We start from the raw sequence: 22,732 nt of genomic DNA, 5'->3' as shown, positions 1-22,732 counted from the left end.
GTGGGGACTGAAAGGAAGCGAGAGAGAAAGCTTCAAAGGGGAGCTAATGAGCTTACATACTTTCAGGAACTTGTTGCACCGGTCACAGACGCTGAGAGGCGTTTTGAGGATGCTTTAATTTGATCACGCTGGAATAATTAGACCGCTGCGTCTTATGTGGTGGAAAGTGGCGAGAGCCTGAGAGGTTTCACTTTCGAAGCTGTCTTGACAGAATCCAGAGTGTGGCTTAAGCTGCAGAGTGAGTCCTGTTGAGGCAGAAAAACATGACTCCACTGACACAACTGTAGAGTGCTGGGTGGGATTTCCCAACAATATTTCTTGCTGTAAATTTCAGGAGTATCTGGGAAAAAACCCCAACAAATTTATGAAAAAGAAACCTTTGGGATTTAAAGACTAGTTTAATATATCCTACAAGTCTGTATTGACACTGGAGTCTCTGTACTGGATATCTTTTCACAAATATCCATAACACGGATTCCTTCAATACTTCAGAAAAAAAAATCAAAACCCATTAACTCTACTGCTATATATTTATATTAATATTCATACAAATGAATTCTGGATCATAGCTGTAAGTTGAACTTCGGGCTTTTGAGTGTCTGACACTATGGTTTTTGCATTCTTGTGTATTTAAATAAAAGAACAAAACGAAAATCTGAACTTTCTAGATAACTGTTAAGACATCACCCAAGAGCGCTGAAGTTTATGGCTGAACGTTGGTTCAAAGAAGCCTGCAGATTTCTGCTGATTTGCTGAACGTCTAGAAGATTCATGGTTTGAGCCCTTCATGTTCCCAGCCAGGCGATGTTATTTAGACCAGCGGTCCCCAACCTTTTTTGCACCACAGACCGGTTTAATGTCAGGCAGTATTTGCACAGAACGGGCTTAAAGGTGTCGCGGATAAATACAACAAAATAAAATGATACGACCAAGACAAAAACTGTGGTATTTTGTAAATGTAATAATAAACGAGAATTCACTGTGTAATTGTGTAACTTTATTAGCAGCGTCCTCCTGAAATGAGAGTAACATCCTCCTCTCTGCCCCTTAATGTTCTCTGGTCGCTATGGTAACGCGTAAATATTTCATTCAAAATAAGCCACACAACTACAACGCGGGAAAAGACCCAGGGTAAACAGAGTTAACGATAAAAACCCTGAAAACCATAAATTTCACACCCGAGCCTCAACTCTCGCGGCCCGGTACCAAACGACTCACGGGCCGGTACCAGTCCGGTTGGGATCCGCTGATTTAGACCGTAAGAACAAAATTCACATTTAATGTCCCACGTAAATGTCTTTAGACCTTTGATTTTGATGGTTTCAGAAGCTCTGGGTGTAAGCGGCTTCATATATGACCAAGTACGTTAAATCTGACCTTGGAAATGCTGCCTTTTAGCTGCTTTGTGATGGCTTTTGAAAACAATAACCTTTAACCAGAAATACCGATCATAGTGAAGGTGAATGAGGGAGCAGCTAAAACACCAAAGCCAAAACTACTCTCTTTAACTCCATTTTCTAAAAGTAAGTGAAAAAGATCACAAAAGACCCACTTTGAAGATTTTGCAGTTTTGATCTATCTCATTCATGGTCTGTCTGCATTTTCTTGCAGATCACTGGACTTGACAGGGCCGCTGTTACTGGGTGGGGTTCCCAACCTGCCAGAGGATTTCCCAGTCAGGAACAGGAACTTTGTAGGCTGCATGAGAAACTTGCGCATCGACAGCAAGCCCATCGACATGGGCAGCTTCATTGCTAACAACGGCACCACAGAAGGTTAAGATGTTCCCTCTGCAGCGTTTCTATCCTTGCTCATTTCTGGAACCGACTTTTAAAGCTGTCATCAAAAACGAAGCTTAAATTTCCCCTGATTTTATTTACTTTTATATGCTCAGGGTGTCCAGCAAAGAAAGACTTTTGCACAAATGGTGTGTGTCAAAACGGAGGCACGTGCGTCAGCAAGTGGAACACTTACATTTGTGACTGCCCTACTGGTTACGGTGGCAAGAACTGTGAGCAAGGTAAGAAATGTGTGTGGGTGATTTGGTTAGTTTTTAAGCAAAAGTGGACAGTGTGTTTGGGGATATTGGGAATCCAGTGTAAAATAAATCCATTGTGCTTCCTTATGAGTTTGCAAAATCAATCAAATATATTATTGCATTTATAGACAGACGTGTTTCTGGCCAAAGGTGCAAGTGTCCGCTTGCTCATCTGTGTGTGTGTGTGTGTGTGTGTGTACATTTGTTTACCTATTTCCAGGAAATGGTGTATGTTTGGGGGATCACATGGGATAAGGAGCATTTTCTTTGACTCAGCGTGACTCACGCAGCCTCTGTTCACCAGAATCACTCACCACAGCCTTAGGTGTGGAGTTTTCGGACAAAAGATCAAATTTTGGCTCTGAGTCACTTATCAAAACCCAGACTCACAGATTGAAATCAAAGATAAACACACACTCACCTGGGGCTGTGAAAATTTCAATCTTACGTGCTCTTACTGATTAATCTGTGATGTGATGGTAGGTTTTCAGTTTAAAAAGACCAATGAGAGCTGTGGTGGAATTAATGATTAGCCAATCAGCACCATGGGCGGGACTAAAGATGTTTCTAAACACTGTCAAGCTGAACACTTCCAATGGGAAAAATTGGATTGTAGGTTTTTTGGAAGCCTCTCAAAGTTCACTTCACTACTACCACTAATTTGCATGGCTGTGTGTGCACGAGCCTGAGGCATAAGGCACAAACACTGGTCACTAGTGGCTAATTAGGACTCATCCTTGGAAATTCATTAGAGTAAACACACAGTGTCAGACTGAAGATGGAAATAAAGTGTAACAAATTTCTGTGTGATATCAGCTCTACTGATCGCATAGCTGTCTTTGATGCCTCCTCAGCCAACATGTGACTAGTGGCTTATGTTATAATGGAAAAGGTACATGTAAATAGATGGGTAATCAGAGTACACAGATAACAATATTGAAAGATAAAGTGTAAGGTAATGGTTTTGTTAAGGGTATCTTGATATCCACATCTCTATCTGCCAACAGGTATTATTATTTATGCTCCATAACCCCTCTCGTGTTCTTATATAAAAAGTTGAATCTTTGAATCCTTGCTTCAGGGCGAGTTCCAAACAATGTGTAAAGGTGTGAATACCTATCCTCGCCCTCTCGTCTATGAGGTAGCCGCCCAGTCAGTGCCAGGCCCTAGTATCCTGTATCTGAACTGGGCCGGGATCATAGCAAGCCGGGAAGAGGTTTTGGCTGCTAGGTTGCTTGTTGACACATTTGGTTTGAGGCTTCACACACTTCGCTGCCACATGAGAAACGTGAGATTTTGTTGCTGTGGAGCCAAAATCGTCAAGACTAGACTGACACAAAGAGACAGAATCTCCCTGGTAGTCACCCACTTGGCTTGGTTTTGTTTGATTGTTCTGATACCAACTACTGGACTTTGCTATTTTTGTGTGTGTGTATTTTTTAAGAAATTTAACCCGTCCCTAGACCTGGTTCAATTGCTCTAATGTGCATTCACTATCATTCCACAGACTGTATGTAAAAGATGGTGGTAGCAATTGCAACGACTTCTGCAGCCAGAGGTGATCATATTTGGATTACAAGATGGAGTGCAATGCACAGACAGAAATGCCTCAGATACATAGATGTTTTTTGTTCTAAAAGCTGATGGGGTATTATCGTTTGAGAACGCAATAACTGGAGAACGAGGTGTCATAGGAGCAAATTGATACCGTAGGAGCATCTACTAAAAATCTCTGACAAGGTCAAATCTCAGTGACCCCGACCTAAAGGTCAGAGTAAGTTTTCTGAAAAACACGTAAATGCAATAAGTTGAGAAGGTGATGTAGGTGTCTACTAGTAGGCTAACAGTGACAATGAACAGTCTTGAGTCCACAGCATAATGACCATAATAAGAATCTGTATGGCGAATATGAATGGGATTTTTACTTCAAGAACCTCACTATTTTTATCAGATAAATATATAATAGAAACCATCAACAAGTCCATTTCAGCAATTCATATTAGCTGAGGTGTTAGCTTTATCTCTAGCTTTTACCTGGTTCTCTTAATGTTGCCCAGCTACCAACACCGCTTGTGACTCCAGACATGAAGCTGCCCAGACTAAAATATCTTAATGTATTTAAACTCTACTACTGTAAGTGTTTTAGGACTTAAAGTCAATTCTGATCGGTACTCATGGTCCGTAGAGGCTAACGTTTTCTGTGACATTTTAGCTAGCACCATTAAGTCAAACTCTGGGTTAGCCTACATAACACTTTTAGAACTAATTAGCATGGATTAGCATGCTAACAGATGCATGCTAATTTTTTTTTTTTCTTTTAGTTCTGTTAACATATTAGAATACCAACATGCTTTCATTTCACTTAGACCACCGTCATGGCATGGCTGTAGACTATGGGGGTGTCCAAATTCATGGGCTGCATCCTCCTGAGGCCGCATTTGTAGACTGATTACGTCACAGCAACGTGCCGAAGGCTGTCCAAATTCGTAGACTCCTCCGAATGCAGCCGACAAATGCGTCCTCCTTTTCCCCAAATTTGACGGATGGGTCGGGTGTGTCCTTCGTGGCCCACCATATCCCAAAATTCATAGTGCGGCCCAGCCAAACTCCAGTTTCCGGCAATGGTGGCCGCTACTAAGTTTTAAAATTACTCTTATTAATCTTTCTGGGTCACAAAATAAACTTTTAACATATTTTCAGGCGAGAATGTGGGAGTGTAAACTTCAAATATCTGCTCGGTTTATCAAGATATTGCAAATTTGCAAAAGTGCTTCGACGTTTTCTGAGACGTCTGTTAATCACCAGCTCGATAGCTAACCGGGAGCTCGAGGGTCACTAGAGCCGCAGAGAACGGCACAACTCCCGGCACATCATTTTCAGATCACCGCGGACTTTCGCTACTTTCGCTACTCGGGTTAAACGTAAGTCACTTAGATAACCTAAAAATGTTATTGTTTGGCTTTTTTCAGTGTTTTATTTGTTCATGAGTAAATCGGTTTGGCTGAGATTAAAGTTATTCGATTGGATTAGATAAAATAAAATAAAACTTTATTAATCCCCCGGGTGGGTTCCTCCTTGGTTTTTACACAGCTGAATAAACATCAAACAGAAAAATGATTAAACAGAAGTGTGAGATGGTCGAGAATTTACGCCAGTGAAGAGGGTTTTTTTAGTTCGCGGAGGACTAAGCTTCAGCAAAGGAGACTAAAGTCACGATAGTTACCTGCTACCATGAACAAATAAATGCTTTGTCTCATAATTACAGCTTTTGTGTGAGTGTATCTGTGAATGCTTCAGTTGAAGTATGTAGCCCGGGGACCAGAGAACATGGTATAGCTGAGGTGGAAACACTGCGTGCCCTACTGAGATCGACCCTCAGGAGAGCAGACAGCTCGAGGACATTGTTTGCTTACTCAGCATCAAATTAGAGCTTAGATAAAAACTCGCATCTGTAGGAGTTTAATTAGACTTTAAGAATTCTTTTTAACTATGCTCATAGAAGAATTTTTTTGGGAAGTAATCTTTTATTTTCCAGAATAAAGTAGTAATTATATGACATGCTGGAACGTAAATGCTGGAAAAAAACTCATCATTTCAACACTGCAACCAAATTATAGAAGTAAACGAACTAAAGCAACTGCGTGTTTTAAATGATATCTAAAAATAGACAAATACACAAATAAGAAAAAAAGGTGTAAAGCTAAAAAGAACCCAAAAAACTACAGAAAAGTCATTGCTGCTATTTACCTATGGTTGCTATGTACAGCACAGAAAATGTTTTCTTATGCTTAATGCTGCGTTGATTCATATGTAGTTCCTACAGTTCTCATCTGACTTTTAAACACATTTATTTCCAACACTAATGTGTTTGTGCGTACGACCTGATTCTCGTCCCTCCCAGTGATGCCATCACCTCAGTTCTTTGGCGGAGAGGCACTGGTGTCTTGGAGCAACCCGGACATCACTGTTGCTGTTCCCTGGTATATTGGCCTAATGTTCCGCACCCGGCGTCCTGCTGGCACCCTGATGCAGGTCAATGCTGGGCCTTCCTCTACCATCAACCTCATGGTAAGAAGCATTGTTGGAAAAATTGTCACCCTCAGCAGTTTGCAATTTAAGCTTGTATACAGGTTCTAGACTACCTCTAAAATGAGTGGGAAGTTCTCAGTTTCTGCACCCCCCCCCCCACACTCCCTTCCAGGTGAGTGAGCAGCGGGTCCATATGGAAGTGTTGCTGAGGCACCAATTGGTGGCATCGCTGAGCTTTCCTCAAGTGCGTGTCAATGACGGGGAGTGGCACCACTTGCTGATTGAACTGAAAAGCATCAAAGATGGCAAGGAGATCAAATACATGGCAGCTGTCTCTCTGGACTACGGCATGTATGAGGTACAGGGCGTCTTCCTTTAGAGATGATAAAGGTAGTCAAGAAAGGTTGTATTAATTTTAATTATTGTCTTATTTTTAAGCAGAAGTCAGTCGAGATCGGCAATGACCTCCCAGGCCTCAAGCTGCAAACTCTTCATGTTGGAGGTTTGCCCGGGGAGAGAAACGATGTCATCAAGGGATTTGTTGGCTGCATACAGGTGGGTGGGCGTGCACTTTAAATGTCGCATTTTATTTCTTCTTCAACCTTCTTTCCTGATCGTCTCCCTCATGAATGTGTGCTATCCATTAGGGTGTGCGTATGGGTGAGACATCCAACAACGTGGCCAATGTGAACATGGCTCAGGGCCTGAAGATCCGTGTGGAAAACGGCTGTGATCTGGCTGACCCGTGCGACTCCAACATCTGCCCAGAGAATAGCCAGTGCATTGACGACTGGAGCACACACACCTGTGCTTGCGACCCAGGTAAGATGCACAAGCAAAAAAACATACATAAGTTGGTTGAGAAAGCTCAATACGTTGCCTATTAAGAAAGTGTGTGAACGTAAACATCTGTATTTCACGCCTTTAGGCTTGAATTCAGTTCTTGTTTGTCTGTCTTTCCTGCAGGCTACTTTGGGAAACAGTGCGTGGACGCTTGTAAGCTCAACCCCTGTGAGCACGTTTCCACGTGCGTCCGCAAACCAAGCTCCTCCCACGGCTACACCTGCGAATGTGGACAAAATTACTTCGGCCAGTACTGTGAAAACAAGTAAGGTTTTTTTTTCTGAGAGCAAGCAGGGAGAAGGGTTTTCTTGCACACCACATGTACAACTTGTATAACGCCACTGGAGCAATGCAGTGATATTTGAATGGTAGCTTTGAAGATAGGCTCCAGGTCAGATACTTCCATTGGCTCTGGTGAATTGAGATGGTAATAAAATGTTAATAACATGGAATCAATTTGCTAGCAGACTGAAAGCAGACCTGTGTGCGAGACACAATATCCAGATGTTATAAACAAACCAGACTAAACATGGATATTGCCTCCGACAAAGCTCATTAATCCTCTTTGGTTCACCGAGGTTTCTTTCTCATTCTGTATTGTTGCCGGTCCTTCAGGGGAGTTTTATTAGTCAGTAATCCGAGCCTGACAGTGTGTGTATGGGTGCCTGAGAGTGAGAGAGGGACAGATCAGCCATTTATTTGGGAATTAGTCGAGCAGTGGTGTAAGCATTTCTGCAAAGTAGCCAGCCCCGATCGAGAATCACTCATTTCCCTGTGAACCCTGTCCCCTATGACACGCATCACTTCCTGTCTTAAGCAGGATGTGGGATTCCCCCTGAATGCTTGACTGCTCCTCCACAGGTGTTTAGTCTTTGCTTCCCTCATCCTGCCGCTCTTCCTCCGTCAGATCGCATTGCACCAGCAGTGATCGCATCTCGAGGAAGAAAAAGAAAGTCCGTGTGTGTCTGAGTGACTGGCTTAAAAGTGTAGAGGAAGTTTACTGTAGATTTGTTTATTTGGTGATAAACTGAGGAGATAATCGACGGTTTGTCTGATTGTAGGCGCTGATACCGAGTCAGCAGCATGTCACAACCAGATCACGCAGTGCATGGCTTTTTAGAAAAGCTCCTTTCAGCCACACCCTGGTCACAGGGGTCACCATAGCAGGTAGATTTACATGTTTGATTTGGAAGCGTTTTAAAGCAGATGCTCTTCCTGATGCAACCCCAAAGAGGATTTGTGTCTTTAACTGGAATCAGACTGGTACCAGATCTCGACCAGGCAAAACCCAGTACAGGAAGGTCTGGAGCTGGCTCTCTGTTTAAAAAGTCTCTGATCCTATGAGTATTCTCCAGTAGCTTGGATGGAGCCGGGGAGGAGACTCTGTCAGTCCTACTACCACTGAAGGTGTGGTTGCCGAGGGTGCCCTCTGGTCAAGCCCCGCCCCTCACCCTTTGAGTAATGTTACAATAATACACAGGTTTTCGCCTTTAGTGTTTCACAAGGGTTAAAAAGGTAATGTCCACAATTTAGACTTTTTGACTCCAGTATATTTTATTAAAGTTTAGCCGGAGCAACCAAAAGTCAAATCAAATAACAATAATCACATAATCAAATCACTTGAATTATACTTATCAAGTTAACCTGCTATGAGCTAATGCTGATCTTGAGAGAAAAGAGGTTGAGGAGAGAAGGGCACGCCTTGGCCACGACACCCTTATCTCTGTTCCGTGTAATTGTACTTTGCAGTTTGCGTTTGATTTTGACATCTACTGTTGTCTTTAATGGCAGAGTGGAAGAGAAATGTCACGAGGGCTGGTGGGGCAGTCCCATGTGTGGACCGTGTAACTGTGACACAAGCAGAGGATTTCATAAAAACTGCAACAAGACCACCGGGGAGTGCCGCTGCAAGGTAAATACGTACATAATAAGAGAGATTTTACAAATATTACGGTGTTTCTTCTTGAAGGAGGTTTTTAGTTCATATTAGCAGCAAATTCATGTAATATTCAAAGTCTCCTCCCTGCTCAGTGATGTGTGTCTTCTCTCCCAAACCTCCTGCAGGATAATCACTATCGTCCAGAGGGAGAGGACGCTTGTTACCCCTGCGACTGTTTCCCTATAGGCTCTGAGTCTCGAACCTGCGACCCCATCACTGGGCAGTGTCCCTGCAAGGGAGGAGTTATCGGTCGTCAGTGCAACCAGTGCGATAATCCCTTCGCTGAAGTCACTCCCACTGGATGCGAAGGTATGTGAAAGAAATATTTGAGAAGGTAGAAATATCATTGATTAATTAGCCTTTATAAAAGAGTACACTTCAACTTCTGTGAATAAGGATTAAAAATTAATAAATCAGGATGCAATATAGATAGACATTTATTGAGTCCCATAGAAGCCCATGAATAATTAACTGTGTATGAAAAGGGACACCATGAAGGTCAGATCAGAATAACTAAAGGGGACAGTAATAAAAGGTCATTTCAAAAGTCGGGTGCATTCTAACTCTAGCTGTTCTCGGTTCACAAACTGGGTCCGGCTCCTTCAACAAAGCGTCAAAAAGAGACAAATGGTGTCGCTCACATCTGCTGGTGCTGCAGTCGAGCTAACTTTGCATCTTTGTCACCACCCAGTCATGCAGAAGAGGCAAGTCTGGCTCAGTGGCTAACTTGGCACCGGGACTGCACACACACAATACAGTAGAGATGAACAGAAGACAAAGCCCCCGAACAGAAAATGAATGTCAGTGTGCTTACTGTTTGACCTAATAGGAAGCCTTTTGGAGGCTGAGAACGTGCTTGGACTTTTAAAGGACATGAAACCCTAATCCATGGTCTGAGTATTGTTGTTTAGCCAAAATGTTGGAGTGGATTTAGTGCGTTTTTTCAGATTCATAAGACTCTAAGATGTAGCTGCCTTTAATAGACCTCATGCCACAATATCTGTTCTGGACTAAACACAGCTTCACAGTTAATTTGGTTTAAAAAAAAAAAGACCTTCAACCACTCCTTATTTTAATTATTCTTATTGTATTTAATGGAGAAGCTTGGAGTAAGTACACTGGCTAAATTATGTATCATAGCTTGTGCAAGCTTGCAGGTCCAAATCTGGTTTGTCCTGGCTGTCAAATACGCTGACATGAATTATGTCTTGCAGCTTGTGCAACAGCTCTGCAGGATTAATTTGGTTGAATTTCTGTGTGTTTTTCCGTCTGGCTGTTTTATAAGGTGGTTAAAACGGATCAGCCGGGTCGGACGTTTGCCTTTTAAAGCGATGCTTTTTTGTTTTGTTTTTTAGCTGATTGAACCTCAGTTTGGCATTTGTCTTTAGCAGGCCCAGTTTAAGCATCATACCACGTGCAATATAAAAAGTAATTACTGTGTTTTAAGACTGTTCTTAAGCCTTACCCTCCTGTCCACAGTGGTGTATGAGGGCTGCCCAAAGGCCTTTGATTCTGGCATCTGGTGGCCCAAGACAAAATTTGGACGCCCTGCTGCTATGAAATGTCCCGAAGGATCTTTTGGTGAGTACTTTTAACTGCACACTGTCTTTCACTCTCCAAGGCTTAACAACACAGCAATAAAGCACCCTGATTGGTTCATGAGTCCAGAGGAGCTTTTTAACCAGCCAATCATGTAGAGGTTTGTGTGTAAAGGTACGTCAGGTACATTAAGAGCTGACGGCGATACCATTCCTCTTGCTCACTGTGCGTATGAGAAAGGTGAGCTCAAGAGTCGAGGTCAGTGACCTCTCCCAGTAAAACGTTGCCTCTTTCCTGGTTACTCCCTTGGTAACTGCAGTCACCATGGTGCCCTTTTTGTTGTCTCCCAGCACTCAATAGGGAATTTATTTGTGAGCATTGCTCAGTGCCCTCCTTTAGCTCCAAGTGGCAGGCATTTCTCCCTTTACAGCAGTGAGACTTTCCCAAACACCACCTGACTGTAAAAACTTGGTGTAGTTTTACATTTAAGCACTGAGACTGGAACGAATGGTCTTACATTCATCAGGTATTTAAGTGCTGCAAATCTTCAGAACAGTTCTGATCACGATCTGATTGGAGTTTTTTGCTGTGCCTTTTTAAAAAATGTGTATCCTTACTATACTACTAGTAGTACTTAATACTACTTACTAGCCCAGTCAAATCTTTCTTAACTAACAAAATCAAAAAATAACTAAGAAATAAATTTCTGAAAAATTGCTGTTCAAAAATGAATGGTATAATTAGTTGTGATCATTAATGTGTTTTAAATTATTTAAAATATATAAAGTGTGACATTTTAAATGTATATGTTCTGTATAATTTTCCCTTTGCGTTGCTATGTTTGTTTTACCCATTTTTTTTTTTTTTTAAATTTCATTTATTCTTCATATAAGTGAGGAGGCTGTTATTCAAAGTCTATTCAAAGTCTACTGCATTTCGTTGCCCTGTACCTGTGCATGTGCAATGACAATAAAGTTGAATTCTATTCTATTCTATTCTATTGGGAAGTCAGTTTGTCCCTGTTATCTGACTGGTTACCATACAAAATAGTTGCCTCCAGCTAATCTATTAAAAGATACAAACAAATTAAAATTAGAAACAAATATTGAATAATTAAATACAAAATGAAAAAAGCAAGACAGGACTGTATAATTATATAACTATATAGTTTTTTATGTAGCAGTTTATACATTCAATAATGTCTATGATTTTTTAATATTACCTTTGATGCATTTAATGGCATATACATTTATTCATGTAATTGTGTTTATTTTGTTTTGGTTTTATAATGTTGTCAGTTTCGTTCCTCCGTACAAACAGATAACATGCAGTTCATATCTAATTTCATGTGAAAGAAAAGTATTTTAAGATAATAAAACTGTTTGAGGCAACAATAAAAAGTTGTTAAGTAGTTAAGATATGAAATACGTTATTTAAAAAACATACATGGACAAACACGTAATAAAACCTAAATCTCTAAAGTATGCGAGAAAATATGTGATCATAGTAGAACAGTCAAATGTTCTGACATGATTGCACTTACACTTTTTGCCCCTTTTTGCAAATTTGTACCTCAATGCAAAATCTCTAATTGTGTAACTGCACAAATGCATAATTTTAATGCTATAGAACAGAATTTCCTCACAGTGTTTTCTTCTCTCTTCATGTGTTGGTAACAGTTGTGAGGAAATTGATTTCCATGTCCTCTGTTTTTTTATGTTATTTGTTCTTTTCCAGGCACTGCCATCCGCCACTGTAGTGATGAGAAGGGCTGGCTGGCACCTGAGCTCTTCAACTGCACCACCGTCGCCTTCACACATCTGAAAAAACTGGTGAATAAAAGACAGAAATAAGCATGAAAGCAGACAGGGGCTTTTATTAGACTGAACCCGAGGAGCTTTTCCCTACCTTGACCTGCCCGTTCTCCCTCTCTTTACATCCTCCACTCTCTTTTTCTAGAATGACGATCTCCGCCGCAACAGTTCAAGGATGGACAGCGAACGCTCCAAGACCATTGTGCGTTTGCTTCAAAGTGCCACCAATAACACATCACATTACTACGGCAATGACGTGAAGATGGCCGCCCAGCTTCTGAATTATGTTCTGCAGTACGAAAGCCGCCAGGCCGGGTTTGATCTCACCGCCATGAAGGATGCAGAGTTTAATGAGGTAGCCTTATGCACTTAATTATTATAAAAAATATATATGATGTGAGCACTGGGAACACTGGTGGCATGCTGCCCTCCACTGGTTGATGCTCACTGGGTGAACAACTTTAACCATTACTGCTTTTATTTGAATATATAAATTCCTTTTTCAATCGTAGCTTGGCAATTTGTGTTTTTTCCAGAACTTGGTGCGAGCAGGCAGCGCCATACTGGATCCCAACACCAAGGACCACTGGGACCAAATCCAAAGGACAGAGAGCGGGACCGCACATTTGCTCCGAAACTTTGAGGACTACGCGAGCACGCTGGCACAGAATGTCCGGAAAACCTACCTGAAGCCCTTCACCATCGTCACTGAAAACATGAGTGAGTCTCCAAACTGTAATTGAATTGTGCTTCAGCTGCGGGAAAAAAACGATAACACAAGTCTTTACTGTGTCTCCTGTTTATTTCAGTTCTAACTGTGGACTACTTGGATGTGTCGAATCCAGAGAGGGCAACATTTCCTCGCTTCCAGGAAATCCAGGAGGCCTACCCCAAAGAGCTCGGGTCTTCTGTCCGCTTCCCACAGTTTAATATCGGTACTCAGGGAAACAAAGGTGGGAACGATGCCTCAATCAGACCTCGATTAAATTTTTTTCTGCTTTTAAAGCTTCATCTTCTTTCTTTCTGACATCAGCAGAGCCCACTCCTGCCCCTCCAGCTCAGACAGAAGCTGTCCTAGAGGAGGAGCACACAGTTTCAGATAGGAAACGCCGCCATCTCGAGCCACCTGCCCCTCTGCCTGTTGCTGTGGTGATAGTGTACAAGTCGCTGGGAAAGCTCCTTCCTGAAAGATACGACGCAGACCGCAGGAGTCTGAGGTAAACTATGGCTGACCTCTGTGAAAGCCATCTACTGCTATTGTGCTTGACTTCTTGCTCAGAATGAACAAGTGGTGAACACCAGAAGGTGCAGAGAAAACTTTATGCGAATGTTAGTGTACAATGTGTATTTCCAGAGTCCCCAACCGTCCGGTGATCAACACAGCCATCGTGAGCGCCACGATCCACAGCGAAGGTCAGCCTCTTCCTACCGTCCTGGACCCCCCGGTCATCTTGGAGTACACCCTGCTGGAGACAGAGGAGCGAACCAAACCCGTCTGCGTGTTCTGGGACCACTCAGTCGGGTGAGTTAAATTTGAAATACATTGTAGTTAAATGAATTGTTTTCACATGGCTTTAAGAGTATACATTACTGGTCTCACCTGTGCTTGTGTTCGTTGGCGTGTTTAGGAGCGGAGGCACAGGCGGCTGGTCCTCTAAAGGCTGCGAGGTGCTCAACAGGAACAACACCCACATTAGCTGTCAGTGTAACCACATGACCAGTTTTGCTGTGTTGATGGACATTTCCAAAAGAGAGGTAGAGCTTAAAACTTCTCTCATTTCAGTTTCGTTTTAAAACACCTAGTGGTTGTTACTGATCACCAACTCGCTGTCTTGGAACTGCTCTCCACAGCACGGCGATGTCCTGCCTCTGAAGATCGTCACGTACACCACAGTCTCCGTGTCCCTGTTTCTCCTCCTGATCACCTTCATCCTGCTGTGCCTGTTGCGCAGGCTCCGTACCAACCTCCACGCCATCCACAGGAACCTGGTGGCAGCGCTCTTCTTCTCCGAGCTTGTCTTCCTCCTGGGCATCAACCAGACTGACAATGTGGTAAGTGCATTTTTTTTTTTCCTGCAAAGTGTTTTTTATCTTGCACGGTTATTCCCAGCCGTCTTTGTCAGATGTCCTGTAGCTCTGTCATGTGAGCTTCCTATGTCATATGAATATTTCTTCATCAACAATAATCTTTCTCCTAATTGAAGCGAATTATGACAATGATTCGATTCTAGTTTGCTTCAGTTTCTTAGAGGTGGACATTTTAGCTAGCAGTGTTTATTAAATATTTGGATAATTAGTTATAATTATCATTTACTTTTGGCTTACCATTGAAAAGTTATTGACTAGCAGCAGTTTTTCAAATTCTTCATTCATTACTAAGCGGTGAGTTGAACTATATAAATGTCACAGTGTATGCATCCCCGTTTGTTTGTTGTTATTAAGGTAAAAAGCTGTTATGGGCTAGCTCTGCTTAAGAATTTTGGTAAAAAATGACCTCTGCCACAGAATTCTTGCTGAAGTTGACCTGGATTTTGCAGGAATCCATGACTTTAACTAAAACAGTTGAGAATTTAAATATATAATTACTGCTTTTAAAAAAAAATGGTAAATTAATGTGTGCAGTATTCTCAGATTCATGTTTTCCTCTTCAGACATATTTGATTAATTCAAGAAATACAAAGATATTAACGTGCCAGAATTAAATCTGTCCTGTATTTAGCATTATTTGCGCAGCTGTTCCATTTAACTGCAGTGTGTAATGGTGTGTGGCTCCATAGTGTAGGCTGGTTTAGTTCCAGCTGTAGATTCAAATCCCCTACGAGGTTGTGTCATGAACGGGATCCAGTGTAACACACCTGAACATGTGGATTGTTTGCTGTAGTGACACCTTTTGTCAAGATAGCAGCTTAAATGAGCATATATTTAATGTGAAATAATCTCAAAATACCATTGCTATATAAATTAACAAACATTCCTCTATATTCCTAAGATCCCAATCTGCTTTGATGATGGGCTTTTTCTCCTTTCCTGCAGAGCGTCATCTGCACTGTTACCCACATCTGGAAATCTTTGATCAGTAGCAAACCTTTGCGATTAAGATTTAATACGTATTTGAAAATGTCTCTGTGTAGTGTTTTACAGCGTGCTGGACTGCAGGTTCTAGCTTGTGAATGATGCACTGTCAGATTAGAACTGATCTTTTCACTCAGGAGTGTGGCTGCTCCTCTCTACAGCCCATCACAGCAGCTGCACGATCAGTTACAAAGCCAACGAACCATGCGTGAATCTGGCTCATTTCTCTTTTATTTAGTGAATTGTAGTTTCCATTATGAAAGATCAGTATATAATAAGAAACTACTGGTGGAGAAATTACACCATGATTAAATTCTGATCGTTACCATGTAAAGCAAGATAGAGTACATATGTACATGGTCTAAAAACCAGACCATGAAGTCATGTGCTACAAACATGAGTGGTGTGGGGCATCTGAGATGCGGGATAAAGAGCTTTCTCTCTGGTGTTTACTTCATCAGAGCTTCCATGAAGCCTACCATATTTGTTTTTCCTTCAGGCAGCCCTCTAATGCTGGGTTGACAAGAGCAGTACAAGACTTAATGGGCCAAGACCTACCTGAGAGTCTTTCTTTATCTGACAGATTATGCGTTGTGATTGTCGACTAATGACTGTAATAGTCAGGAATGTGCTATTTACCAAACTGCTTTTCCAATATAACCTCGTGTAAGTTCATGTTAGTGAGCTGCCATTCCTGGATAAATCTTATGTGAGGATGTAGTCTACCTTAATTGAGTTAAAAGCCTTTGTTAGTCACTGATATGGCTAGTAACTACTCTCAGTTCCATATACATACAGTAAAGGATCAAAAGGTATCGGATATCTTTGAAGTCTGTTGACATACACATACACAAACCTCTGTGGGCCAGTAGTGGAGACGTGCTGTGACTGGTACCTGTCTCTAAAAGCTGGCCTCAGGGTGGTAAGTCCTGGCAAGGGTTTTCCCAAAACAGCTTTAGTTTTTACTTGATAAAAAATCTCAAATGTCTGTGGTACAGACAACACCATTAATCTCTTAATTGACAAGTAGAAGAAATCAGGTTTAAAAAGGGAGCTATAAGGATACATTTAAAGGTGTACTTTTTTGCCCTTTAGCCAAGAGTTAGAGAAGATCATTGCCTTACTTATCTCTGTGTGCTGGTTTGTGATCCTAGCGCCGCCTATAAGTAGCAGCTCAAAAGGACAACTAGCACCTCAAAGCTTAACCCTTGTAAGTACAACATGTTAAAGGTTAATGAGTCAGCTTTACGTAGTCTGGTTAAACCAGATGTTTTAACCCAAGGCATCGGGAGACGCACTGTCAGTCCTGTAACTCCATGGAGGGTTGTAACTACCACCCCCAGCTGTCAAACAGATATACATGTGCTTCTGAATAGTACTTGCAGTGGTAATGAATCGGGGATGAAAGCGAAGCCTGTTCAAGAGGCATAGCCCTGGTGGTTTGTGCTTTATTTACGACTACCTCACACCTCATCATTCACATGACAGAAGATGTCAAATCAGCCCCGTATTTCAAGGTTAGGTCCCATAAATGAATCCTACAACGAGTGATTCAGCAGCCCCTTCACATTTCGATAAACCTGCTATAAATCTAAAAGAAAAGGATATCTGCAGATGTCAAAATAAACACATGCACTCATATGTACTGCTGAGCTTACAGTTGGATTTGACTGACAGAACCGGCTTGAGTATCGGTATTCATCACTAACTGCCCTTTTCTCAACTGTGGCTACCCTAAAGTACAAATGTGCACATGCACCACAGCGAAAGAGAAGCAAGTAAGTTTACAGGCGCCAGAGGAGTTGTGGGAGTTTTGTCTTTGGGTCTGTACAAATGTTCTGACTCACCATGTTTTGACTGGGATGAGGTGGTAAAAGCACATGCTGCTTTATATTTATGGAGTATTGTTTTGTGGAGTGGAAGCCAAGTCTGCAAGGAGATGCTTAAAAGAGAAAGTTTAATCTCTTTGGGGTTTTTGGGTTTTTTTGCATCTCTTTGATTTGCTAAGCGCTTGCTAGTGTGCGTGCAAAGTTTAGGTGTGTGTGTAGGTAAACGTGCATCAGAGCAGTGGAATGCTGTCGGTGTGTGCCCAGGGCCATCTCCAGGGATGATTTATAACGCTGTCAAAGTAGTTTCTCCTTCTTCTTCTCTGATCTCCACAGCAATACAAAACATTAGTAAAATACACCGTATCTCAGCATTCACTGACACACACCATTCTTCTACTGTAGCACCAGACAGCACAAAATGGGAGGAGGGGAGATACAGGAATGTGGGGACAGTTTGAATCATTGCCGTGTTACGAAAAGACGTTGTGACATAAAAACGTTTACTGTCAGTTCACGAATTTATCGCTTTTTTTGACAAATTGAATAGTTTATTGACAAGGCTTTCAAGATTTTAAAAAATATTCAAAAATTGGATGGTTTATTTCCCGGTTGTCTGCTTGAATATCCAAAGATGAACAAACAGAAAATTGTCTTATTTTGAAAGGCTGGATGATTCGTGCACTGATATATAGATTTAATGGTACTGCAGAACCAAAGTGGCCGATACTGTTCTGTACCTAAAAGTCTGGCACCCTTCTTTTCTCCCGTCCTACAAACTCGCAGTTTGTGTGCACCGTGATCGCCATCCTCCTCCATTACTTCTACATGTGCACCTTTGCCTGGATGTTCGTGGAGGGGCTGCATATCTACCGCATGCTGACCGAGCTGCGGAACATCAACTACGGTCACATGAGGTTCTACTACGCCATGGGCTGGGGCATACCGGCTATCATCACTGGTGAGTTACACTCACACATGTTCGCCAGGACAAGCAACAGTGCGATAGGAGATGGCAGATTGTCGGGAGACTCGTGTCATGACTCGTCTTTTCTGAAAAGGCTATGATCCCTGTGGGAAGATCGCTGAATGAGACAGCAGGAGAAACAATGAAAAGGAAATGGTTGTTACTTAGATGCTCACATTGTGTCAAAATGAGAAAAAAAGAAGGGCGTAAAAATAATATATATATAATTTAAACAATTTGTGTCATGTTTATATGTTTTCCTTCTGTCTGATTCCTCCTTTTAGGGCTACTCTTGTGTCACTTTTATAAAATTTGTTAAACACTTACCAGATGCTGTGTGATATAGTGATTTCGTCAGCACTGGATGCTTGGATTATGTTTTTGGAAGAGGCAAATAGATATATAAAATATATACGGAGGTCCAAATGTGACAAAATTAGTGAGCGATTATGATGTGTAACTGAAAAAAAGAATCCAAAATATTTTAATAATATAAAGTCAGACTGATTTGATCAAAATGTTATTTCTCCACTGTGTTTTCATTGTGTTTGTGTGTAGGTTTGGCAGTTGGCCTCGATCCTCAGGGTTATGGAAACCCAGATTTTTGTTGGCTTTCTGTCCATGACACACTCATCTGGAGCTTTGCAGGGCCCATCTTTGTAGTCGTGCTGGTATGTCCAATATCTCTTTTAACCCTTTAAGACTGGTGACGGGGATGCCCCGTTTTGCGTAACTATTTTTAAATCCCAGTAGAACTGCAACCACGTAAGCTAGCGCAATAATTTTTTTTGCATATCAAACCGGAGGAGTTGTACTTACATCTTGTACCATCAGTTTGTCCTAGGTCACGGTTTCCTTCCACATCCATTCCAGAAACACGCTTTGCCGATCCGATCAGTTGTTTGTAACACTTCCTATGTTGGAATAGACGTCAGCACGAACTATTGCATGTCCGCCATTACCTGCCCGAAACCGGAAGTGACATAATTTTCATGGAGAATGTAGTTGTTTTTTTCCTTCAGAACCTTATAAGGCTATATTGGTGTTTTTTAAAAGTCATGTTTGACTTTGTGCTTTCCTGTATCGTTTCTGGGATGCTTAGAACTCAAATTGCACTGCTGGAAATAGTTTATTTTGATGCACATGCTGTGTTTTTGCAAATTTGCATTATAATATTTATTTTTGTTTTTCCTGTAGTATATAAAAATTGGTGTATCTCAAAAATAAAACTATGAAGACACTCAAAATAAGTTTCCTGTGGCTAGAAACTATTTCGTACAACTTTTTTGTATTTACAGTTTTGAGGGATAAACCTCTTAAATTTCTCTAACTAGAAATATATGTAATAACAACAAAAACGATTTTCAATTTTTTGTAGTTTATTGCACTTTTTTGCAATTTATGTAGTTACTATGGACTCAATGCATACATATCATTAAAATAATAAAAGACGCTAATTATGTCTCAATCAGCAGTTGAGTAAAAAGAGCTTTTCATAGATTTATTTATTTATATTCATATTAGTTCAAATTCTCCATATTTTCCTTCCCCTTACAGGTGAACATAGTGATCTTTGTTCTCGCTGCCAAGGCTTCCTGTGGTCGGAGACAGAAGGCTGTAGAGAAGTCAGGAGCTATGTAGGTTCCCACATCACATTAGCCATTTCACATACATCAAAGGATCCAGTTGCTACCTTGAGTTTGTCTTTTTATACCATTATTAAAACTTTTATGTTTCCCAACGCAGTCCTGCCCTACGTATGGCCTTCCTCCTTCTGGTGCTCATCAGTGCCACCTGGCTGCTCGGTCTAATGGCAGTCAACAGCAATGTAATGACTTTCCATTACCTGTTTGCTGTCTTCAGCTGCTTGCAGGTATCTGCTAACCCCACACTGAGCTCTGGATGCACAGATAATCCACACACACTTTTGAAAACAATTCACATTTGATTATTTACTCTCCTCAGCAATACATACATACGTTCTCCTGCTTTTTTTCAGGGAGTCTTCATTTTCTTGTTCCATGTGGTCTTCAACAAAGAGGTGAGGAAAAACCTCAAGAACATCTTCAAAGGAAAGAAGAGCATACAAGACGAGTCCAGCACCACAAGGGGCTCTTTGCTAACAGTAAGTGAACAAACATTTACTTTATATACATGCATATAGTAGGGATGGGAATCGAGAACCAGTTCTTGTGGAAAACCGGTTAGCAGTTGGCATGCCTGCCTACTGATCGCACTCATCAGTTGCACTCACACTACAATCAGCTGATTTCAGTTCAAGTATCAGAGGAGGAAAAAAGCGACTCAGTATAGAGCAGGAGTGTCCAACTCCAGGCTTCAAGGGCCGGTGTCCTACAGGTTTTAGATCTCACCCTGGGTCAACACACCTGAATCAAATTATTAGTTCATTACCAGGCCTCTGGTAATGTGGACATTTATTTTATTTTTGTTGCACTAAAGGACGAGATAAATGGTAAAGTGGAAAACTGCATCCAGGACAGAAACAACTGCATAATGCTGCTAACACAACTTCGGTTCTTTATAAGCATCTGCCGTCAGCATGCTGATGCTAAGCTAGCCAAGAACTTAGAGCGAAAGCTGAGTGAATCGCAACCCCAACAGCCAGACCCTTAACTTCAACAGGCAACAACGAGATGAGCAGTCAGGCTGCTCCCTTTCTACCTGTTCACGTTTCTAAAGCAGTGTCACTATGGAGATCGCTCTTTTGTGCTGGTTTACATCTTGGCTTTGTGCAGTCAGCTTTTTATTAGAGATGTGTGTCCTCATAAGAGATTTGTGTTGGTTTTTTTAAGTAATGGCTCCAACAAAGAGGGGAAGTACCTCAGCAAACATTCAAACCACAGCATGCAATCCATTTGAATGAATGTAATTTCTTTATTGCTCCTTAGCAATGGTGGTTTCTCTCAAAATGGCGCCAATGAGAATCGATAAGTGATATCAATAATGGAATCGCTGAATTCTTCTCAATCCCCATCCCTATACATATATATCGATACATTTAAATATGTATCTTTAAGATTTCATCAAGTTATTCAACATTGTTTCTTATTTCTTTATATGCTCTTTTGTTTAATTTGGTTTTCGGTCACATAGCTCTTGTTTAAAATATAACCTTTGTTATATTCCTCCATCTTCAGCGCTCTCTCAACTGCAACAACATGTACACAGAGGACGGCGCAGTGTACCGTTCAGGCATTGGCGAGTCTACCGTCTCACTGGACAGGTCAGCCAAGAGCCGCAGTAGCTACCTGGCTTACACACTCAGGTACAACACGCTGACTGACTGCATGGCTTTTTGCACTCTGCTGTGTGATGAGCGTGTCTTGGTATTCCTTTCAGATTTCTTTCTTTGGTGCCCTTTTTGCATGTCTGAGATGCAGAAGTCTCACACTGACTAACACACCTTACTGCATCACACACACACACGCGCTGCATAAGTATACACACGCCCTGTCCACCCTTATTCTCCAAAGGTATCTTGTTTCTTACACCACATGCATTCTGCCACATATTGGCACCTTCTGCATGAAAATTTTACTGACATTTGCCAATGCATGGCCTGTTTGCAAAAAACTAAATGCACACAAATAGACATATATTCCTCCATATTACTGTGTTATTAAATTAGATGATTAGATTCTACTATTGCTTATGTGAAATTTGATGTGGTACAAGTAAATGCAAAATGCAGTTTTCAAATGATGAGTGGATTTATTAAGGGAAATAAGCCAAACCTAATAAAAGAAATCATGATTCAAAATCTGCCTTTTGTATTTACTCAATTTATCTTTGTCTGATATTAAAATTTCTTTGATCTAAAACATAAGCATGACAAATATACAAAAAATTAGACATAAATCTTTTTTCACACCACTGTAGGTGCTGCCAAAATGTGTAAAGCTTTCTTTTCTATTGTACTTCACGTTAGTTTTAAGCACAGAGGAGACAGAGTCCATGTGCTTTAGAGTTTATGTATAAGGAGCCCATTCTCACTCCTGAGATGTAATATACTGGGGATTTGTTGATTTCCATGAGAACGCAAAAGCCGACTTTCCGCGTTCCTATGCTACCCGCCGGATTGTGGATGAAATCCAGTAGAACGACCATCCCGTGGTAATAGACGTTCCAGCCATGTATTCCAGCCCTAACCCTAACCTTATCCCTAACCTTAACCACCACTTTAATGACGTTAGATAGTGTTTTACAAAACGATTTACAGTGGGGCAAAAAAGTATTTAGTCAGCCACCGATTGTGCAAGTTCCCCCACTTAAAATGATGACAGAGGTCAGTAATTTGCACCAGAGGTACACTTCAACTGTGAGAGACAGAATGTGAAAAAAAAATCCATGAATTCACATGGTAGGATTTGTAAAGAATTGATTCGTAAATTAGGGTGGAAAATAAGTATTTGGTCACCTCAAACAAGGAAAATCTCTGGCTCTCACAGACCTGTAACGTCTTCTGTAAGAAGCTTTTCTGTCCCCCACTCGTTACCTGTATGAATGGCACCTGTTTGAACTCATCATCTGTATAAAAGACACCTGTCCACAGCCTCAAACAGTCAGACTCCAAACTCCGCCATGGCCAAGACCAAAGAGCTTTCGAAGGACACCAGGAAAAGTATTGTAGACCTGCACCAGACT

The 22,732-nt window shown here is 41.4% G+C and overlaps 1 protein-coding gene across 7 annotated transcripts in view; it reads left to right on the top strand.

Annotated features, from left to right (window-relative positions):
- The window catches only part of celsr1a (cadherin EGF LAG seven-pass G-type receptor 1a), a 95,873-nt gene that overhangs the window by 65,449 nt on the left and 7,692 nt on the right, over positions 1-22,732 (top strand). For 3 of the 7 annotated variants that reach the window (XM_076875535.1, XM_076875532.1, XM_076875533.1), the window contains exons 8-31: positions 1,612-1,775; positions 1,895-2,020; positions 5,940-6,106; positions 6,240-6,425; positions 6,506-6,622; positions 6,715-6,889; positions 7,034-7,175; positions 8,702-8,822; positions 8,975-9,158; positions 10,329-10,430; positions 12,126-12,220; positions 12,348-12,557; positions 12,739-12,922; positions 13,012-13,155; positions 13,236-13,419; positions 13,557-13,724; positions 13,831-13,957; positions 14,054-14,254; positions 17,887-18,061; positions 18,626-18,738; positions 19,625-19,704; positions 19,814-19,940; positions 20,067-20,192; positions 21,226-21,353. In XM_076875535.1, the coding sequence (XP_076731650.1) occupies positions 1,612-1,775; positions 1,895-2,020; positions 5,940-6,106; positions 6,240-6,425; positions 6,506-6,622; positions 6,715-6,889; positions 7,034-7,175; positions 8,702-8,822; positions 8,975-9,158; positions 10,329-10,430; positions 12,126-12,220; positions 12,348-12,557; positions 12,739-12,922; positions 13,012-13,155; positions 13,236-13,419; positions 13,557-13,724; positions 13,831-13,957; positions 14,054-14,254; positions 17,887-18,061; positions 18,626-18,738; positions 19,625-19,704; positions 19,814-19,940; positions 20,067-20,192; positions 21,226-21,353 (3,546 nt within the window). The remainder of the gene's footprint in view (positions 1-1,611; positions 1,776-1,894; positions 2,021-5,939; positions 6,107-6,239; positions 6,426-6,505; positions 6,623-6,714; positions 6,890-7,033; positions 7,176-8,701; positions 8,823-8,974; positions 9,159-10,328; positions 10,431-12,125; positions 12,221-12,347; positions 12,558-12,738; positions 12,923-13,011; positions 13,156-13,235; positions 13,420-13,556; positions 13,725-13,830; positions 13,958-14,053; positions 14,255-17,886; positions 18,062-18,625; positions 18,739-19,624; positions 19,705-19,813; positions 19,941-20,066; positions 20,193-21,225; positions 21,354-22,732) is intronic. The other 4 variants (XM_004553929.4, XM_004553926.5, XM_076875536.1 and 1 more) reach the window with 3 other exon arrangements.

This window comes from Maylandia zebra, linkage group LG17, assembly GCF_041146795.1.
Source record: "Maylandia zebra isolate NMK-2024a linkage group LG17, Mzebra_GT3a, whole genome shotgun sequence".
Lineage (NCBI taxonomy): Eukaryota > Metazoa > Chordata > Actinopteri > Cichliformes > Cichlidae > Maylandia > Maylandia zebra.
This window is presented reverse-complemented; position numbering and strand designations above follow the sequence as displayed.